General features: G+C 51.5%; 1 protein-coding gene across 23 annotated transcripts in view; it reads left to right on the forward strand.

The window, feature by feature from the left end:
* Window positions 1–18,068, forward strand: part of EPB41L1 (erythrocyte membrane protein band 4.1 like 1) — a 121,451-nt gene that overhangs the window by 59,862 nt on the left and 43,521 nt on the right. For all 23 annotated transcript variants that reach the window (XM_064573116.1, XM_064573115.1, XM_064573112.1 and 20 more), the window contains 6 exons: window positions 6,604–6,809; window positions 7,857–8,021; window positions 10,215–10,319; window positions 10,913–10,955; window positions 14,424–14,499; window positions 17,255–17,473. In XM_064573116.1, coding sequence (XP_064429186.1) covers window positions 6,618–6,809; window positions 7,857–8,021; window positions 10,215–10,319; window positions 10,913–10,955; window positions 14,424–14,499; window positions 17,255–17,473 — 800 coding nt within the window. In that variant the 5' untranslated portion in view covers window positions 6,604–6,617. The remainder of the gene's footprint in view (window positions 1–6,603; window positions 6,810–7,856; window positions 8,022–10,214; window positions 10,320–10,912; window positions 10,956–14,423; window positions 14,500–17,254; window positions 17,474–18,068) is intronic.

Raw genomic sequence — 18,068 nt, forward strand, 5'->3', positions numbered from 1 at the left:
CCATTAGTTCCTCCCTGGTTCAGAATTCCCAAGAATGCCTGGGTAAAAGTTGCCAGTGTGCAAGATTTAGAAGAGAGCCTTACTGGCTAGGGAGTCATTATCATGACCGTGGACACACAGGACTGTATGTGCCCCCATGTTGTCCCACTGCTATTCACATGCTTGTGAAGACATGCTTCTGGTATACACAAGCGTCTCCCTAAAATGTATGACTTCAACTGTTGTATCTCAGAGTTCTTTCATTCTCTGTAATGTCCTTTATCTACATGGCCCTGCTCTGAGCTGGTAGGATAGGGGCTCTCATCCCTGTTTGCCAGATGAGGAAGCCGATGCTCAGAAGGGGGAAGTGACTTGCCCAAGGCCCATCAGATAGGAGGTGACAGAACTGAAGCAAGACATGGTGGTCCTGATTCTTTAGCCTGACCTGGGGCGTAACCTCACAACCCTGAGATCCTGACCTGAGCTGAAATCCAGAGTCAGACGCCTGAGTGAGCCATCCAAGTGCCCCACAATAGTCCCCATTCTGAATTCAGTTCTTCCTAGTGTATTTGCCTTTCACTCTTGGGAAATTTTTCCTTAGCCAGCCTCACCCCTTGGACAAATAAATACAACCCCCCACCCCCACCCCCCAGCCTTCCCAGGCTGCTGAAATGCCCTGTAGCGGGATGGACTTTGGAGTCAGAGACACTTAGCACAGCCTTATGACCTTGGGCATACAGCATGCCTCTTTTGGCTTGTGTGTCTCATCAGTAAAATAAGGGTGATAATATCGGGAGTTTGGATGGAAAAGTCAAGTGCTTAAGGTCTGATATGTCATCAGGACACACTGGTTGGCTGGTAGCCAGAAAGGTTCCCAAGGTGAATGCAGCCCAGGTCTCTGTCCCCAGCTGAGTGGACTTAAAACTTGTCTTGTTGGTGTTTTATCCACCCATCATGCATGTGTTTGTCCATTTGTCCATCTACCCATCCTCCTGACACCAGACCCCCTGGGTTTGAATTCTGGCACTGTCATGAGCTAGTGTATGATCTCAGGCAAGTTCCTTAACTTCTCAGTGCTCCAATTCCTTCTTTTATAAAATAGAGATAATAAAAGTACCTATTCTAGGTTATTGTGAAAGTTAAGTGAGTTAATCGACCTAAAGTGCTTAGACCAGTGCTGGGCAAATAGCAGACTCTACGAGTGTTAGCTTTGTTGGTATTTATCAAGAATTGCGCTAAGTCCTGGGGATAATGGCAGATGAGATGGATAACATTTGGTCTTTATGGAATTTCTGTTCCAGAGGAATAGACATAAATAAGTAAAAAGAAATGTTTCACTTGTGATAGTTACTATGAAAAAAAAAAACCCAGCATGGTTGCATAATGGGTACAGAGTTTCTGTTTGGGGTAATGAAACATTTTGGAAATAGAAGGTGGCTATTGTTGCACAAGGTTGTGAATGTAATTAACATCATGGAATAGTTACACTTAAAAATGGTTAAAATGGCAAAAACCAAACCAAACCAAACCCAAAACCCAGCATGCTGTCACCAAAAAAAATTAAGGGGAAAGACCCATTTTATTTTTTTGAAAGATTTTGTTTATTTATTTATTTATTTAGAGCGCATGAGCAGGGGGAGGGGCAGAGGGAGAGAGAGAGAATCTCAAGCAGACTCTGTGCTGAGCGTGGAGCCCAATGCAGGGCTCAATGTAATGACCTTGAGATCACGACCTGAGCTAAAATCAAGAGTTGGACGCTCAACTGACTGAGCCACTCAGGTGCCCCAGAAGAAAGACCCACTTTAGACAGGGGGTCAAGGGGTGCATGGATTAAGGTCTGAAGGGTGAGAGAGGGGACAAGCCCACTGTCCACACGGAGGGACCATTAGGGCAAAGACAGGCTCACAGTGATGGTGGGAGCTGATGCCACGGCCCTAAGCAGGGACCTTTAACTTTGGTAAGGAGTTTTTGTTTTATTTTGATGGTAAGTCATTGGAGGTTTTAAGGAGGGCATCCGAGAAAATGGACAGCATAGGGAATGTAGCCGATGGTCCTGGAATAGTGTCGAATGGTGACCAATGGTCGCTACACTGGTGGTGCACATAGTGAGGTGTAGACTTGTCCATTCACTATGTTGTGTAATGGAAACTAATGTAGCATTGTGTGTCAACTATACTTGAATTACAAAAAATAAAGAGAGCATCCAGTTGGACTTTTGGAAAGATCCATGTGGCAGTTCTGAAGAGAATAAACCCTAGGAGGCCTGGGCAGCCACAGAGAATCCACGAAGGAGGCCGGGCAGCCATGTGGGCATGGCTTGACAGTGGCTGGGACATGGGCAGTGGCTGTGGGGATGGAGAAAAAGAACAAAGCCAAGGTACTGGATTCAGAGGTGCTGATTCATGCTAACCCTGGCTGTAGGGCCTGATTTATAAACCAGCTGATTCATGTTTAATGAGTTGGTGCAACGTCAGGCCAAGTGGATATTGCGTTGCCCGGCTTAGGACATTCTCTGGCAGCAGGCCACCCAGATGGACAGCCATGGTGCCCCCGGAGAGGGGAGCCAGGGGAGCCAGCCGGTGCTTGCCGTGCTCACGAGCATCAGATGCCGACAGCCTTCTCGACTGGTCTCAGCCAGACAGGGCTGACAGCGCTGTTGTGGGCCCTGTCAGCATTCACTTCTCCGGCTGACCTTTCTCTCTCCGAATCCTCTGCGTTGGGTTTTCATATGGTCATGCCATCAGTCTGGCCTTGCTGGGCTCTGGCGCTTGGCGCATATCCTTCTCCATCCGTTCTGGGCTGGCGCTTCTGAATTCCTGGTTCTCAGACCACTCCCCGCTGCAGCTCCTCGGGACTGTTTTAAGTATAGACCCTCTCAGCGCTGTTTTATTGGGTACATACCATGTTAAGTGCTCTCTCTAGGTTATTTTCCTGACTCTCTACCACCACCCTCAGAAGGAGGGGGGAGTATCTCCATTTTATAGATGAGGTGACTGAGGTTCAGAGCATTGAAGTCACTTGCCCACGGTCACGGAGTGAGCCACTGGTGGTGCTCGGCTTTGGGTCTGGGTCTGACTGACCTAGGTCTGCCCCCCACCCTGCCTGGTGCCCCTGTGAGGAGTCCACGAGAAGCCGGTGTGTCTAGTCCCTGACCGTGGGCCTGGCCCCCAGCAGCACTCCATGATGGGAGTCTTGCCCTTTCTAGCAGAGTAACACGTGACTCTTGCGAGGCCGTCTGCTCCACCCCCAGTTCACTCACTTCTCCCCTTCTCCAACCTGCTCCACCTGCCAGGCTCTTTGGAGCTCACGTTATAGGCTTCTTGTTCTAAGGTATCAGGATGTCAGGGCCTCCTGTCCGTCCTCTGCACGGGCCTACTTGTTCCCGTCTCTGGACATTTGCCCACACGGTGACTCAGTGACTCCACCCCCCCCCACTCCCCCCCCATAAGCCCTTCTTTGGGTATTCTAGGTCGTACTCCTGATCACCAACTCCCCAGAACCTTCTAGAGCTAAAACGTACACCAGCAAATCTAAATCACATCCTGCCTGGGTGTTTAACCATTTTCTGGGTGAGCATTATCCTCCCATGTTGCAGTGAGTTCCAAGGAACCAGCATGTGTTTCCCCTGGGGCCCCTGCAGCGCCCATCTGGCCAGGCTGCCCAGCGGCTCCCTCAGTCTCTGCTGACCTGGGCCCAGGCAGAACTGTGCCCACGTGACTGGCTCTGGCAGAACCCAAGGCCAGGTTCTTGGCTTGCTTTCGGTGGCCTAGAGAGAAAACCATACTGTTATCCCTGGACTTGTGAAATCAAGAAGGATCTCATCATAGGTTTAAAATAATAATAATAATAATAATAATAATAATAATGTTATTTTTCTTTTAAATTCATAAAAATTTTTTGGGGTGCCTGGGTGGCGCAGTCAATTAGGCATGCAACTCTTGATTTTGGCTCAGGTCATGATCTCGGGGTCATGAGATTGAGCCCCATGTCAGGCTCTGAGCTCAGCAGTGAGTCTGCTAGAGATTCTCCCTCTCTCTCTGCCCCTCCCCCTGTGCTCACTCTAGCATGCACTTGCTCTCTCTCAGTGAATAAATAAATCTTTTAAGAAAATAAATTCATAAACATTTTAAGTTTAATCAGACTTTATCTCCTCATCCTGTCACACCAAGCCCTGTGCATTGGAAGATTTTATTTTTTAACCTCTCATTTTTTTTAATCAAGAAATCTCCTAGCGGAAAAATTGAGAACGACATTTAAACAGAAGAAAAAATAACCTGCACTCATGCCATCTAGAAACGACTACAATTAATACTTTGTTGAATATTCTGTATCCATGCATATGTGTTAAGTAGGGTCAGTCTGTATAAGCTGTTGTGTATGGAGCTTTTCATTCAGGTATTTCTTTTATGTCATCCTTTTTAACGCTCTAGAAAGGATGAGCCATCGTTTCTGTCACCAGGCCCTGGCCGTGGAGTTCCTTGGTGGCTCAGGCCGCCTCTTTGGCTTCCAGCCTGGACCTGAGTGCTTTCTCCTTCCAGTTGGTTCTGTTCAAGTTTGCTTGAGGCAGCAAAGTGCGGTGGGAAGCAGAACACCGACAGATTAGTCTGTGGATCCTTTTTTATTTTTTTAAAGTGAAATTAAGTGGGCATTCATTTTAAGGGTTCTTCTTATAGACCTTCTCTAGTATAATGGCTGATGTCCTCAGGTGCAGGCCTTGAAGAGACGCAGACCCAGGCAGACAGGTGTCCCTCAGACCCTACGAGACCGAGAGCTCCCCTGGAGCTGCTCCTGGTGCTTCGTGTCCTGGCCCAGAGTCGGCATCTGGGGTCACGGAAGTGACAGAGAGCCTTTATTTAACTATGGCTTTAAGTCAAACCATAAAGTCCGAGGTAATGACATGAGTGGAAAGCATTTCTGGGGGTGAGGCTGGGTGACGAAGGCCTTCTCTTCCTCCTCATCTTACTTCTTAATAGCAGCATCAGGAACAAGAAACCCTTTCATTTGTTCCTCGAGCTCTGGCTTACAAAGTGTGACCTGTTCAGGGGCCTGCAGTTCTTTTGTGGCCTAGCGGGGCACTCAGGGTCCTTGGCTTGCTGGCCAGTGCCCTTCACTTGGGGCTGAGCTGGTGCCGCCTGGAATGCTGGGAGAGAAACTGAAGGAGACCAGGGGAGTGGGGGGTAAGGGCTTGGAGCATGTGCGTAGCACAAGGTGGAGCTGGTGTCCGTCTGTCTGTTTGCTGCTCACTGGAGGCCTCCCGTGGTGAATGGGGTTGGGAAGGGACCTGCCAGGTCTAGTCTGGATCTTTCTCATTTAATATAATGGATTTAGAGGGAGGCTGTGGGCTCAAGGGTGGGGGTTCCTGCCCATTTCCCTGTTCCTCTGGTTTTAGCTCCAAACCTATCTATCTATCTATCTATCTATCTATCTATCTATCTATCTATCTATTTATTTATTTATTTGGATCCACTCTGACTGGGGTCCGGAATAGGTGCTTTTGCACCCCCTTTAAAAAAAACCCAATTTGTGATTGTGTGTATTTAGAATTATAGAAGTAATTCCAAAGCATATAAAGTAAAAAATGAAGTTCCCTTTCTTCGCCCACCCCATGGAACGCCCTCTTTTTCCTCTATCCATTTCTCAGTTATGAAGCTGTCTGAACAGTTTGGTCAGTATCCTTTCAGATCTTTTACTACAGATGTATAAACACAAAGAGGTATTGCTGAGGTTTTGTTTTGTTTTTTTAAATATAAAAATGGAGACATGCCATTCTTTCTCCTTTCTTCTCCTTGCATTTTGCTTATGCCAACAGAATGGCTGGGCACTAGGTCCCTGATTCTCTGAAATCTCATTTCCTGCTCCAAGGGGAAAAGGGTAAGAGTAGCCTGTCCCAGAGATAATTTCTCTAAGTCCCATGCTTTGTGGGTGAGTCCTAGTGTGGTGAAATGACTGCCTTGTGTGTGGCAGACCCAGGGCCCGCGTCCAGGTGTCCTGACTTACATCATCAGGGCTCTGCGTGTTTTTAATGGTGCCCTCCTGTCTTATCCCTGTAGATCCATTCTGTCAACATCCCTGTGAAGATAGCGGTTCAGGCTTCGGGCATGAAGAGCCTTGCTCAGAGTCAGTGCTGGAAGGGCCTGGAGCCCAGGGCTTTTTTGGTTGAGTTCAGTTTATCCAGAGTTTATTGAGCGGCTACTGTGTGCCTGGTGCTGGGGTTGGAGAGACAGCCCAACTGAGGGCCTGCCCCGAGGGGGCCACTGACTGTCCTTTGTGCTCCTTTGTGCAGAGTGGGGCTCCCTGGGGAGACTCTCATTGTCCCGAGGAGGGTCCCCATTCCAGAACTGGGTGAGAGACTGGAGGAGTCCCTGAAGAGTTCTATGGTCACAAGAGTGGGAGGGGGTCTGTGACTTGGGCTGCCGCCAGTAACCCCTGACTTCTGCTCTCTCCCCACCCCCACTTCCTCTGTCCCTCCCTCCCTCCCTCTTTCCTCTCTCCGTGGCTCTTCGTCCATTTGTGTCCATCTGTCTCTCTCCGCATGTGGTTCCTGTCCCCTTTGCTCTGTCCTGTCACACCATCGTTGCGTCCCCCCCCCCCCCCCGTCATGTGCTCTCCTTCATGCTAATGCAGGCGTGCTGGTCACCATGACAACAGAGACAGGCCCCGATTCTGAGGTGAAGAAGGCTCAGGAGGAGGCCCCACAGCAGCCCGAGGCAGCCGCCGCTGCGACCGCCGCTGCGACCACCCCTGTGACCCCCGCAGGCCACGGCGGCCACCTGGAGGCCAACTCCAATGAGAAGCACCCGCCCCAGCAGGACAATCGGCCTGCTGGACAGGTGTGTGCCTGAGAGCATGGGCATCCCTCTCCCTGCCCAGCCATCATCCAGGGCCAGTTCGTAGTGGGGAGGGAAGCGGAAACAGATTTATTACTGACTCATTACGTGCCGAGCTCTGTGCTGGGGGCATTGTGGTCACTTTCATATTTAATTCTCCCAAACCTACGGAGAGTGATATATATCTATTTATATTTTAATTAAGTTAGCGCAATGCCCAGCGTGGGGCTTGAACTCACGACCCTGAGATCAAGAGTCACATGCTCTGCTGACTGAGCCAGCCAGGCGCCTCTATGAGAGTGATATTAATTTCCCCATTTTACACTTGGGGAAACAGCGGCTCAGCAGATGAAGTGAGTTACCCAAAGTCACATTGCTATCCAGTGACAGATGGAAATAAAATCTAGATCTGATTCCCAAAACCTGGTTCTTTCAACCTTATTTTCCTACCCCCTGAACCTGCCCATTCTAGCCTGGCAAACCCAGTATGACCCCAGAGCAAAATGCATCACCCTAAATTAGGGACAAGGGACTTGCTGAATCATCTAGCTATCCAGTTCACACCTCCCTTCCTTCAGGACAGGCTGAGAGGGCGGGGACTTGGCCAAGGTCATTGAGGGCACTGGTGGCAGTTAGGACTAGCTGGCAGGGCTCTGACCTCCCTTCCTCCATTAGATCAGTCCACCAGCTCTCCGCCTCATGCTAGACCAGTGACAGACCGATAAGGGGGAGGCCAGATGGATGCTCTGAGAACTCACACGCCACTTTGGGGAGCTAGGGCAGCTCTGAATGCTTCCTGCCTGCCGAGGCTGTCCCTCTGAAGAAGTGGCCCCTTCCATGAGCCCACCCTGTTGCACAAAGAAGCTCTGGTTCTCCTCCTCTATATACCAACCATAGACGCCGGTCACCCTGGGGGTCGTGGAGGGCCGTGGCTCTCATTTTGGAGACCATCTTAGCCCCAGCTGCTGCATCCTTACTGGGTCTTCATTTGCTTGAAAGGCTGTGGTCTCAAGTTCACTGACCAGACTTTTCCCCCTGTTGGACCTACAGAGCCTAGACATGGAGGAGAAGGGGTATGGGGAGGCTGATGGCCTGTCAGAGAGGACCACGCCCAGCAGAGCCCAGAAATCACCCCAGAAGATTGCCAAGAAGTACAAGAGTGCCATCTGCCGAGTCACTCTGCTCGATGCCTCTGAGTACGAGTGTGAGGTGGAGGTAGGGAGCACCCCCCACCACAGACCCGGTCCCCAGCCGACTGGCCCCAGAGCCAGGGCAGGCTTCTGTGTGCGCTCAGCCTGGGCCAAGCCAGAGAGCGTCCATTCTTCATGGAGGCCTGGACCGACTGTGGCATCCTGGAGAGATGACCTGGCGGCCCTCCTTTGTACAGATGGTGGCACTGAGGCCTGGAGAGGGCTGTTATGATTGCAAATGGAATTAGACGAGGCGCAGGGTTGGCGCCAGGAAAAGGTTTCTCGGGGGGGCTGTACCTTGGCAAGGAGTCACCGTCCCAGGGCTGATCTCTAGCCCGGTAGGCCTTACGGACTGGGCTCTTCAGTCTCACCTAGCAGACGCTGGTGTTTCAACTAGAATTGTTTTTATGTTTTTATTGGGCGGAGAGAGGGATCTTCCCTTGTGAAGGGAATGCCCCTGTCCAGGTCAGCAGGACAAACTGGTCACTTAAGGGTTTCATGGTATGGGTGTCCCCCCCCAGGCATAGAGAGGAAGGACTCCATCACCTGGGCCACATAGAGATCCTGTGGCATGATCCTGTCCCACCATGGGTAGCAGGGGCAGACACCTCCTGTCTGGGGTCAGCCCCCCCGGCCCCACATTTGCTGTCTCCCTTTCCTATATAGGCTAGGACTCCCACCCTAATTCTGAGCTCTCACTCATCCCCTTGGAGGGTCCATCCCGGTCTGGGCACCATTCCTGGCCCTCTCCATGTGTATAGAAGGGTCCAGAGGGTGGCCTTCCCTAAGAGTTATAGGAACCACCTCTCTCTCTCCCTGGTGCCCCTGCCCCACCCCACCCCCTGCCACCCTGGTCTTAAGGGATATGACTTATTTCTGGGCCCTGGCAGGTTGGGCCCCTCTTCTCTGCAGAGTTGGGTTGGTTTTGTTTTTGTTTTTTTATATATTTATTTTATTTTATTTTATTAATTTATTTATTTGAGAGAGAGAGAATGAGAGAGAGCAAGCACATGAGAGGGGGGAGGGTCAGAGGGAGAAGCAGACTCCCTGCTGAGCAGGGAGCCCAATGCAGGACTCGATCCAGGGACTCCAGGATCATGACCTGAGCCGAAGGCAGTCGCTTAACCAACTGAGCCACCCAGGCGCCCTGTTTTTGTTTTTTTAATGTCTGTTTCTTCTATAGAAGGATTTCAAAGTGAACATCTTGCCTACTCCTAGGCAAAAGGAAGGGATATCTGTTCTCTCCTACCCACAGCAGCCCCAAGATGCTATTGCAGCTTGCCTCAGGAGAGCGTAGAGGGTTTGGCTGAGGCCAGGTCCATTCTCTCTGAAGGACTCTTCCAGCCTCAGGAATCCCTTGGCTTCCCAAAGCTGCTCTCCACAGTTAGGCCTGGTCCTAGTGCCTGGTGACCGAGCCAGACCTTGCAGGAACCTCACCCTCTCTCTGGAGTCCCACCCTCTTTGGACAGTGACTGCTTCACGTTCCCCCAGCCTGTGGTCCCTTTATTGGTGCTCATCTTCACACCTGTGGGTTTGGAGTACCCAGCCAGGTTCTGGGCTTTGTCCTTCCGAATCCTCAGGCCCACATGGTGGTTCAGAGAGGTACTGAGCCTGGTTGTCTGGGAGCGGTGGGAAAAGGTGGCTGTAATGTTGCTTCCAGCTGAGGCTCATCTAGGCCCCAGGAGCCCCTATAAAAACCTTACTTGCTGCCCAGGCAGGAGGTGGCACTCCAGGCTGGGCTGCCCTGGATTTCACTCAGACTTCGTGTAAGGGGAGGGCCAGGGAAGGAGAGTCACACTGTGACCCTGAGTCCTGAGCCCTTCCCTTGTCCCCTGCCCATGTCCCTCATCTTTCAGGTGGCTTTTCTCTCCCTCTTACACTCAAGCTTAGACTTTTGGTTTTCTGCTTCCTGGGTCAAAGTTAACCTCCTTCTCTTAATCTCTGTGAAGGAAGGGGAATCGGTCACCCCCCACCCCTCCTCCCCAAAGTAGGTTTAAGGTCTAGGAGGACCCCAGCAGGGCTTGGCAGAAGGCAGCTGGTGAGCTGGGCATTAGTGTCACCTAGGACCTGGTGGGGCTCGGAGAGCAGGGCGAGGTGGGTGGCAGGAGGGCTGAGATCCTCTTTAGACGCCCAGAGACTCTTGGGGGTTTCAGGTGGTCCCAGTGGAGCCCCCCCGGGGTGTGTCCCAGCCTTACAGCCTCTCTGCTCCCCTCTTCAGAAACACGGCCGGGGCCAGGTGCTGTTTGACCTGGTCTGTGAGCACCTCAACCTCCTGGAGAAGGACTACTTCGGCCTGACCTTCTGTGATGCCGACAGCCAGAAGGTATCTGTGGTGGTGGGCAGGGTTGGCAGGGGAGGCCTGCTGTCGGGGAGACCTCTTGTCTTAGGCCCCCCTAGTCCTGACTGCATCCCACGCCTTCCGTCGGTCCTCATATCCTCATTAGGCACCTTCTGTTTGCACATAGCCAAGGTTCAGCCAGCCCTATCTGTCTCAGTTCTCTGTCTCTACCCCTCCCACCTAGACCTTTCTTGGCGACCTGCCAGTCACCCCCCAGATGGGTGTCTGGAGAGCCACAGCCTGGCTTCCTGGGGGAACTGAGACACTTACTGCAGCGCCTCTTTTCCATCCCTCGGGAGAACCCTGTCTGGGTTTCCTCCTTCCCACTGGTCCCACTGCAGCTGCCCGCCCAGCTGCCTCAGGGCGGTGCCAGCCCCAGGCCCAGGGGCCCAAACCCTGTGGGGAATCCTGGCCTCGGTCCCTTCCCTCCCAGCTCCAAAGGGTCTGGACAGCTCAGCCTGAGAAGGGTGTTCCCCGCCAGGGGCTGTTGACAGGCTATTTCGGGATGTCTCTGTCTCATAGCCCTATCTGGCCCTCTCCTCCATCTTCCCTCTAAAGAACCCTGTCTTCTCTTTCAGAACTGGCTGGACCCCTCCAAGGAAATCAAGAAGCAGATCCGGAGTGAGTGGCCTGTTGTGGTTGGGAATGTTGTGGAAGGGAGGGTGGGGGCTCCAGGCTGCAGGAGCCCCAGTTATGCTCTTCCCTCTTCCTTGGGAAGTGCATTCGGACCCATGAGTTCACTTGCTCTGCACAGCAGATCTGGGGGAAGGCAGGGCATTGTCTTCTAAATGAAAACCTGAAGGAGGGACAAGAGAAATGACCATCTAGAGTCACATAGCAGGTTAGCGGAGGAATCATAGATGCATTCAGGATGGCAGCTCTAGAAGGGACCTGCAGAATCATCTAGGACAAGGGGACATATTGATGGCCTGCAGACAGCCTCCTTCCAGTCCAGTGGGTGTAGACTTCTGTGATCGGTGACCCTTGACTCAGCTCGGAATCTTCTTCCGTACAGCGCTGCAGACCACTGCCCACGGATAGGAGTTAACATGTTAGGGAAAAGCAAGGCCTGTGCTGGTCTGAGTCATCTTCTCTATTTAACGATGGGGTGACTGTAGGCCAAGAGAGAGGCGGTTGCTTACCTAAAGTCACAGAGTGAACTATTGGCCAAGCCAGATCTTTAGCCTTGGCCTCCCAACACCATCCTGCTCTCTTTTCAAGGCCTGGAGTGAAGAGACAACCTGTCCTTTCTGGCCCAGAGAGGAAAGGCATATTGCGAGGGGTGGAGCAGCCTTCTAATGGCAGAAGGGGGGAGGTAGGTGGCCTGAGCCAGGGGGCATATAGTGGGTGGAGACCTGGAGCCTAGAAGCAGACATGCCTCCACTGGGAGCCCCTCCCCCTTGGCTGTGCTTGGACTCCCTGGTCCCCAGGGCTGGAAAGCAGAGCCTGTTGCCATGACAACAGGCAGCTGGGCCCAGGGATGCTAGCTGACTCTCCGGGAGGGGCTGGAGGGATTCTTCCTGGAGGCTCCTGTCAGTTGAAGACAAAGAGGCAGGCACACAGACAGAGCCCGCTCCTCTGGGCCTGACAGGGTCCTAGGCCTGGGCTTTGGGCTGTCCCTAGGAGTCACGGCCCAGCTGGGAGGCCCGCCTCTCATGCCTGAAAGAATTGGAACACATACAGGCAGCTGAGTGTGCAGTTTGAGGAGGACTGGGAGCTTGGGAAGGAGAAGCAGACAGCAGAATCCTTAGAGCTCAGCATCTTTCCCCAGGGCAGGGAGTTGGTCCCCTATCTCTGCGGCCCCGGCCAGCACAGCCCGGGCGCGGGCAATGGTTGCTGCTTATGGCCACCTCCACTCACGGAGGAGCAGCCTGCCCCCTTCAGCAGAGCCGCAGTCTCCGTCCCTACCCCTGGGACTTCTACCCATTCATCTTTGTTCTGCTTTCTGGGGCCCTATGGAACAATTTTTTTTTTTTAAGATTTTATTTTTAAGTAAGCTCTACACCCGGCGTGGGGCTCGAACCCACAGCCCCGAGATCCAGAGTCACATGTTTCACTGACTGAGCCAGCCGGCCACCCCACCATTGTTTGCTCCTTTCTTTGTGACAGCCCCTCAGCCTCCTGAAGGAGGCGCCACCCTGTGCCCTGGGCTTCAGAGCTGGGTCTGTTTTCTCCCAAATCTCGGTGCCCATCCTGAGGGCACTGGGGGTACCTCTCTGGGCTCCTGCTTCTCGTTGGCAAGTAGATTAGCGATCCATGCCTCACAAGGCGAGGGTGCCAGTTATGTGTGGACAGCACCGGGCACATAGTAGGTGCTTTCCTGAGGTAGTCTGGTGTGATGGTTGAAAGACAGACACGGGAGCCGGACTGCCTGGATTTGAATCTGGACTCCAAGACTACTTACCTTTAGGGTGGTTGTGCAGGCTAAGTGAGCTGTTCTATGTACAGCACCTAGAATGGTGCCTACACATAGCAGCGCCCGGTACATATGATCTATTACTATTACTATTACTGCTGCCACTACTCCTGAGACAAGGATTGTTCTCCTTGAGGCTGCCTTTTCCAAGGAGTCAGCTGTGGTCAGGAGCCCGGGTTCTGGGGTCAGATGACCAGAGGTTACATCCCCATTCTCCACCGCTGACTAGCTCAGCGATCCCAGGAGGGTGACTTACCCCCTCCGAATCTTCATCTATAAAAGGAAAGGTTTACCTCAGGATCATCATGAAGATCAGACTCCTCCGTGTGCACATAAAGTTCCTAGCAAGTGAAATGACCAGCACCTAGTAAGTGCTAGAGATGCTACAGCTGTATGGGGAAGGTGGTGATGACCATAGGGACAAGGACGGTAGTGACCGCATGGCCTCCAGCCCTTGGTGACCATGGTCCTGCCCTGGCTGGGCCTTGCAGAGCCCCAGGGGTGGTCTGCCCATTGTTCTAGATTGCAGCCTTTCCCCAAGGCCTCCTCTCTCTCATGTGGTCATCCCTTCTCTTGGCTTGCGGAGCTTGTTTCCAGCTAAAGCCCCAACCTTTATTTCTCTCTGTACCTACATGTGTACCCTTGATTGTTTGTATCTCAGAGTGAGGTAAACATTTATCCCTGTGAAATACCCTTTGCTACTTTCCACTCATTACATTTGCCTTTTAGGTCTTGCTTATAACCCCATTCTGCCATCTGAGATGGAGCCGACCCCACATAGGGCAGAGTCTTACCAAGGGTGTTCCTAGGAACCATAATCTGGCAGGATGCCCCATGAGAAATGGACACAGCAGGTCAAATAAGTTTGGGAAACCCCTGACTATTTGCATGTCCCCTTTAGAGGGCTGCAGTTTGCAATGGCACGGTGGGGGCTTCGAGAAGTACAAAGTTAGGGAACCCATTTATTTATTTATTTATTTATTTATTTTCAGATTTGTTTATTTTAGAGGGGGGAGAGGCAGAGAGAGAGGGAGAGAGAGAATCTCAAGCAGATTCCCCACTGAGCATGGAGTCTGATGTGGGGCTCAATCCCAGGGCCCTGAAATCATGACCTGAGCTGAAACCAAGAGCCAGACACTCAGCTGACTGAGTCACCCAGGGACCCCAGGGAACCCACTGAATGTGACTTGTTTTCTTCCCATGAACATCCCGTGGCATAGACTTTGGTGTGGAGGAGGGAGCACGAGCTCTGGAGCCAGGAGGCTGGGGTCTGAACCCCAGCATTGCTGCTTCCTAGCTGAGTGATCTTGGTCTGGCCACTTTATGGCCTGGGCCTCAGTGTCCTCATTTGCAAAATGGGGATGATCATCAGATTTACTCATAGGGTTGTTGCAAGGTTTACTGAAGTGATGTTCATGATGACGAGTAGGCCTGGCATGCACCACTGTTTTTCTTTCTTTCCACCTTCCTTCCCGTTGCTATGTCACAAGTCTTTCAACTTTCACAGTCTCCTCATCTTTCAAGTGGGAAAATTATTTCAGGCTTCCTGACTGGATTGTCCTGGAATTATAGATATGAGAAAACCCTGAGAAATTGCCCATGGGATGGTGCATCCGGGCCACCCGCTGGGGTGATGGGGCCTCTCTGATTTTTCCCCTATTTACTCCTCTCAGGCAGCCCTTGGAATTTTGCCTTCACAGTCAAGTTCTACCCCCCTGACCCTGCCCAGCTGACAGAAGACATCACAAGGTGAGGGCTGTGGAGGGGGCGTGGGCGTGCTGGCCATGTGACTAGGAATGAGGACACCTGGGCCTGGTAGGCACGGGGCAGTACGTGAGGACAGTTGCAAACTCAGATGCCCAGCGAGGCCAGGCAGACAGCATCGACAAAGGAAGCTGACTCAGCGCAAGAGGAGGTGGCGCAAACACAGCGGTCAGTGACAGCTGACCCTCCCCTTCGGAGAGGGGAGGCGTCCCAGGCAGCATCGGGACCCATTTCATTGATTGGAATTGAAATTCAAGAGGACACGCGCCACCTCAAACAATTGCCGTTCGGCTCCAGCCATCCCTGCTATGTGGGAACTGGGCCCCTTGTTGAAGTGAAGTGAGAGATTTGACAGTAAAATCCACAATTTTTAAATATGGGCAACTAATTCAGACTTTTTAAGAACATGGTGGAGGCCATCTCTGGTTGGGACAAGCCAAACACGTCACGTTCTGAGCAGAGCACCATTTTACTTAGGGGATAAAGAGGGAGTAGAGCGCAGACGCCTTTGCAGGGAGGAATTTGGTCCCACATGCTGCCCTGGGTACCTGACAGGCATGTAAGGGTCAAATTAGACCGTAACCCCCTGGCCCCCCATGGAGGCAAGCCTGGGCTGCTGGGATGAACATGGATTGTGTGTACAATCTCATTGTGCCTCAGGGCCAGTAAATAACGTGGCTTGAAGGGTGGAAGGGGTGCAAAGCATTCTCGAGAATGAGAACTTCTGTGGGGTTCATCCTGCCTCTGGAATCAGAACAGGGAGGCCCTTCTCTTTATCTAAGCCCCTTCCAAAGAGAGAGTCTCACTTCATGATATCTGGGGGCTGTGTCATCCATGTGCGGGGCCCTACATGCCACCAACAATAAGATGTGGGCTTGGAGTTATTCCTGCAGCAGGGGAAGGGCTCCTAAGCCAGCCTCTCTCTCTCCTGTTGGGTCCCTCCTGAATGTTGGCTGCCTGTTTGCCACGCAACGGGCTGCAGTCACGATGCCGACTCTGGCCTTGGGGGATAATACAGATGTCCATGGGATAGATCAGACCTGAAGCCTTGGCCTCATTAGCCCTGCTCTAACCCCTAGGGTCATCTTGGATCCAAGATTCAGCAACAGGGTCTCAACTTCCTTTCCAGGAGGGCTGAGAGCTGTAGACTGGCTTAATCCCCATCCCTCTGGTCTTACCCACTTGTATCTTTCCTCTTTGTGCTAGACCCTGGGCATTGGGCTTCTAGGGACACAGGAGGGAAATCAGCCCTGCTTAGCATGGATGACCTCAGGGAAGGGGGTGGTAGTAGCAGCTGATTTAGTCGAAAATATCCAGGCCCCAAATAAACTGGTCAGAATGACAAATTGATTGAAATGAAATATTGGTCAGGGTGTTTGGCAGTGATTTTCGAATTTTTAGACTTGAACAAGATGCCCTTAAGCCCACACTTGGTGCCCATGATGTTTGAGCCGCACTGATTCTGAGCCTATGCCTTCGCCCTGAGCATGCACTGAGGCCGCACGTACTTTTTGCCAGAGCTTCATGTCATGGAGTACTAAAAATTATACTGAGTAAAAAGCACTTAAAAGGAAAAGAAATAGGCAATTGGAAGCAATGGTGAAACATGGCAAAATGGGCAGGGAGGCATCACTGGCTGAGGATGAACTGAAACTTTTTTTTTAATGCAGTAACCGAAAAAGCAATTAAAAAATGGTTTAAAATGGACCTAAAAATTATAAAATCATCCAAGTGTGCATAAAGTTATAAAAAATAATATTCTTGTGGTTGGAGATGTTTCTTTTTTTTTTTTTTTAAAGATTTTATCTATTTATTTGACAGAGAGAGACACAGCGAGAGAGGGAACACAAGCAGGGGGAGTGGGAGAGGGAGAAGCAGGCTTCCCGCTGAGCAGGGAGCCCGACGCGGGGCTCGATCCCAGGACCCTGGGATCATGACCTGAGCCGAAGGCAGACGCTTAATGACTGAGCCACCCAGGCTCCCCTGGAGATGTTTCTTTTAAAGCAATTTGTTTTTAGACAATTCACTTAGAGCTGGAGGCAAAATTAAAAGGTTTTGAGAAAACATTCGTGACCAGGTTTGTCCTCACTGTAGAATGTGGTGCAGAAGTTAAAATGAATGAGGTCAAGTTGTTTGTGCTGATATGGAAGGGCACTAGGTGCATGAAAAAGCAAGCTGGAGAGTAAGATGTACCATTTGATCCTGTGTACATGTTAAAAACACCCACGAATCAAAACACATGCATTTCTGTACCATGGGGGAGAAAAGGTCAAAACACCACCTGGATAATAGGGGTGACCTCTAGGAGAGGAGACTCGGGCTGAGAATGGACGTTGAGAGGAAATTTAGAATCACCTCTAAATAACGTTTGCATTTGTTCCACAATAAGAATATAATTAATTGTATGATTAAAAATACATGACATTAAAAAAAATGGCTAACCAGCAAAGTAGTCCTACTTAGCTTGAAAATGAGTTAGAAATTTCAAATGTTCCCACAGTAGGAAAAATCCCTCAAAGTTAGAAATTAACAAAATGCTGAAAGGCACGTGGAATGGGACAAAACCATCTTTTGGACACACCCAAATCATCAACACCTGAAATGACAGTGTCAGGAACGTTCCTAGTCTACTGAGCTGAGTGTTGGTGGTTTGGTTCTGATGGATGGGTGGGCAGCGGTGCTGGGGGCATCTAGGGAGGGAGTGGGGCCCGTGCCCATGGCCACTCTCCCCTCTCTCCAGATACTACCTGTGCCTGCAGCTGAGGGCGGACATCATCACGGGCCGGCTGCCATGCTCCTTTGTCACACATGCCCTGCTGGGTTCCTACGCCGTGCAGGCGGAGCTGGGCGACTATGACGCCGAGGAGCACGTAGGCAACTATGTCAGCGAGCTCCGCTTCGCCCCCAACCAGACCCGGGAACTGGAGGAGAGGATCATGGAACTGCACAAGACATACAGGTGAGGGGCCTCTGCCCAGAGCCTCCGCTGGCTTTTCAGCCATCGACTAGGGCCCCAGGTGCTGGGCTGTAAGTCCCCCACCTGACTCTGGCCCTGACCGGACCAGAGGTGCATCTAGGAGCCAATCATCTCAGCCCACTGGGTCTCTATCAAATGGGAATGGTAGTCACTAGCTGTCTCGGTCTTGGTGTAAAACTCAAAAGTTTGCCCTCTGCAGCCGGACTGCCTGGGTTCACATTCTTGGCTCTGCCACTTTCTAACCAGGGGATCTGGGCGGGTCATTTCAGTTCCTCATCTGTTCAGTGTAGGAGCTAATAGAACCTGCCTTGGCACTGTTGGGGGCTACATGGCACATAGTACAGAGACACCACGTATTTATTGTTGCTCTGTGATCTTGGGGGTTGAATAGCTGATTGTGCAACAGAAAGCGCCTTATTCTCGGAGTTAGAAGATAACTAACCTGATGGGTCATCATAGGGCTGACTATTTAACTTATCAGCCCCATTTTTCACTTGCACGTGGTTGGATTTAGATGATCTGTCTGTCTCAGCTGTTGGTATTTGGGGCAGGAGAATTCATTGTGCGGGATGTCTGG

The sequence above is a fragment of the Mirounga angustirostris genome, unplaced genomic scaffold (genome assembly GCF_029215605.1).
Source record: "Mirounga angustirostris isolate CCGP_5_RB_7025 unplaced genomic scaffold, mMirAng1.0.hap1 SCAF_10, whole genome shotgun sequence".
Classification (NCBI taxonomy): domain Eukaryota; kingdom Metazoa; phylum Chordata; class Mammalia; order Carnivora; family Phocidae; genus Mirounga; species Mirounga angustirostris.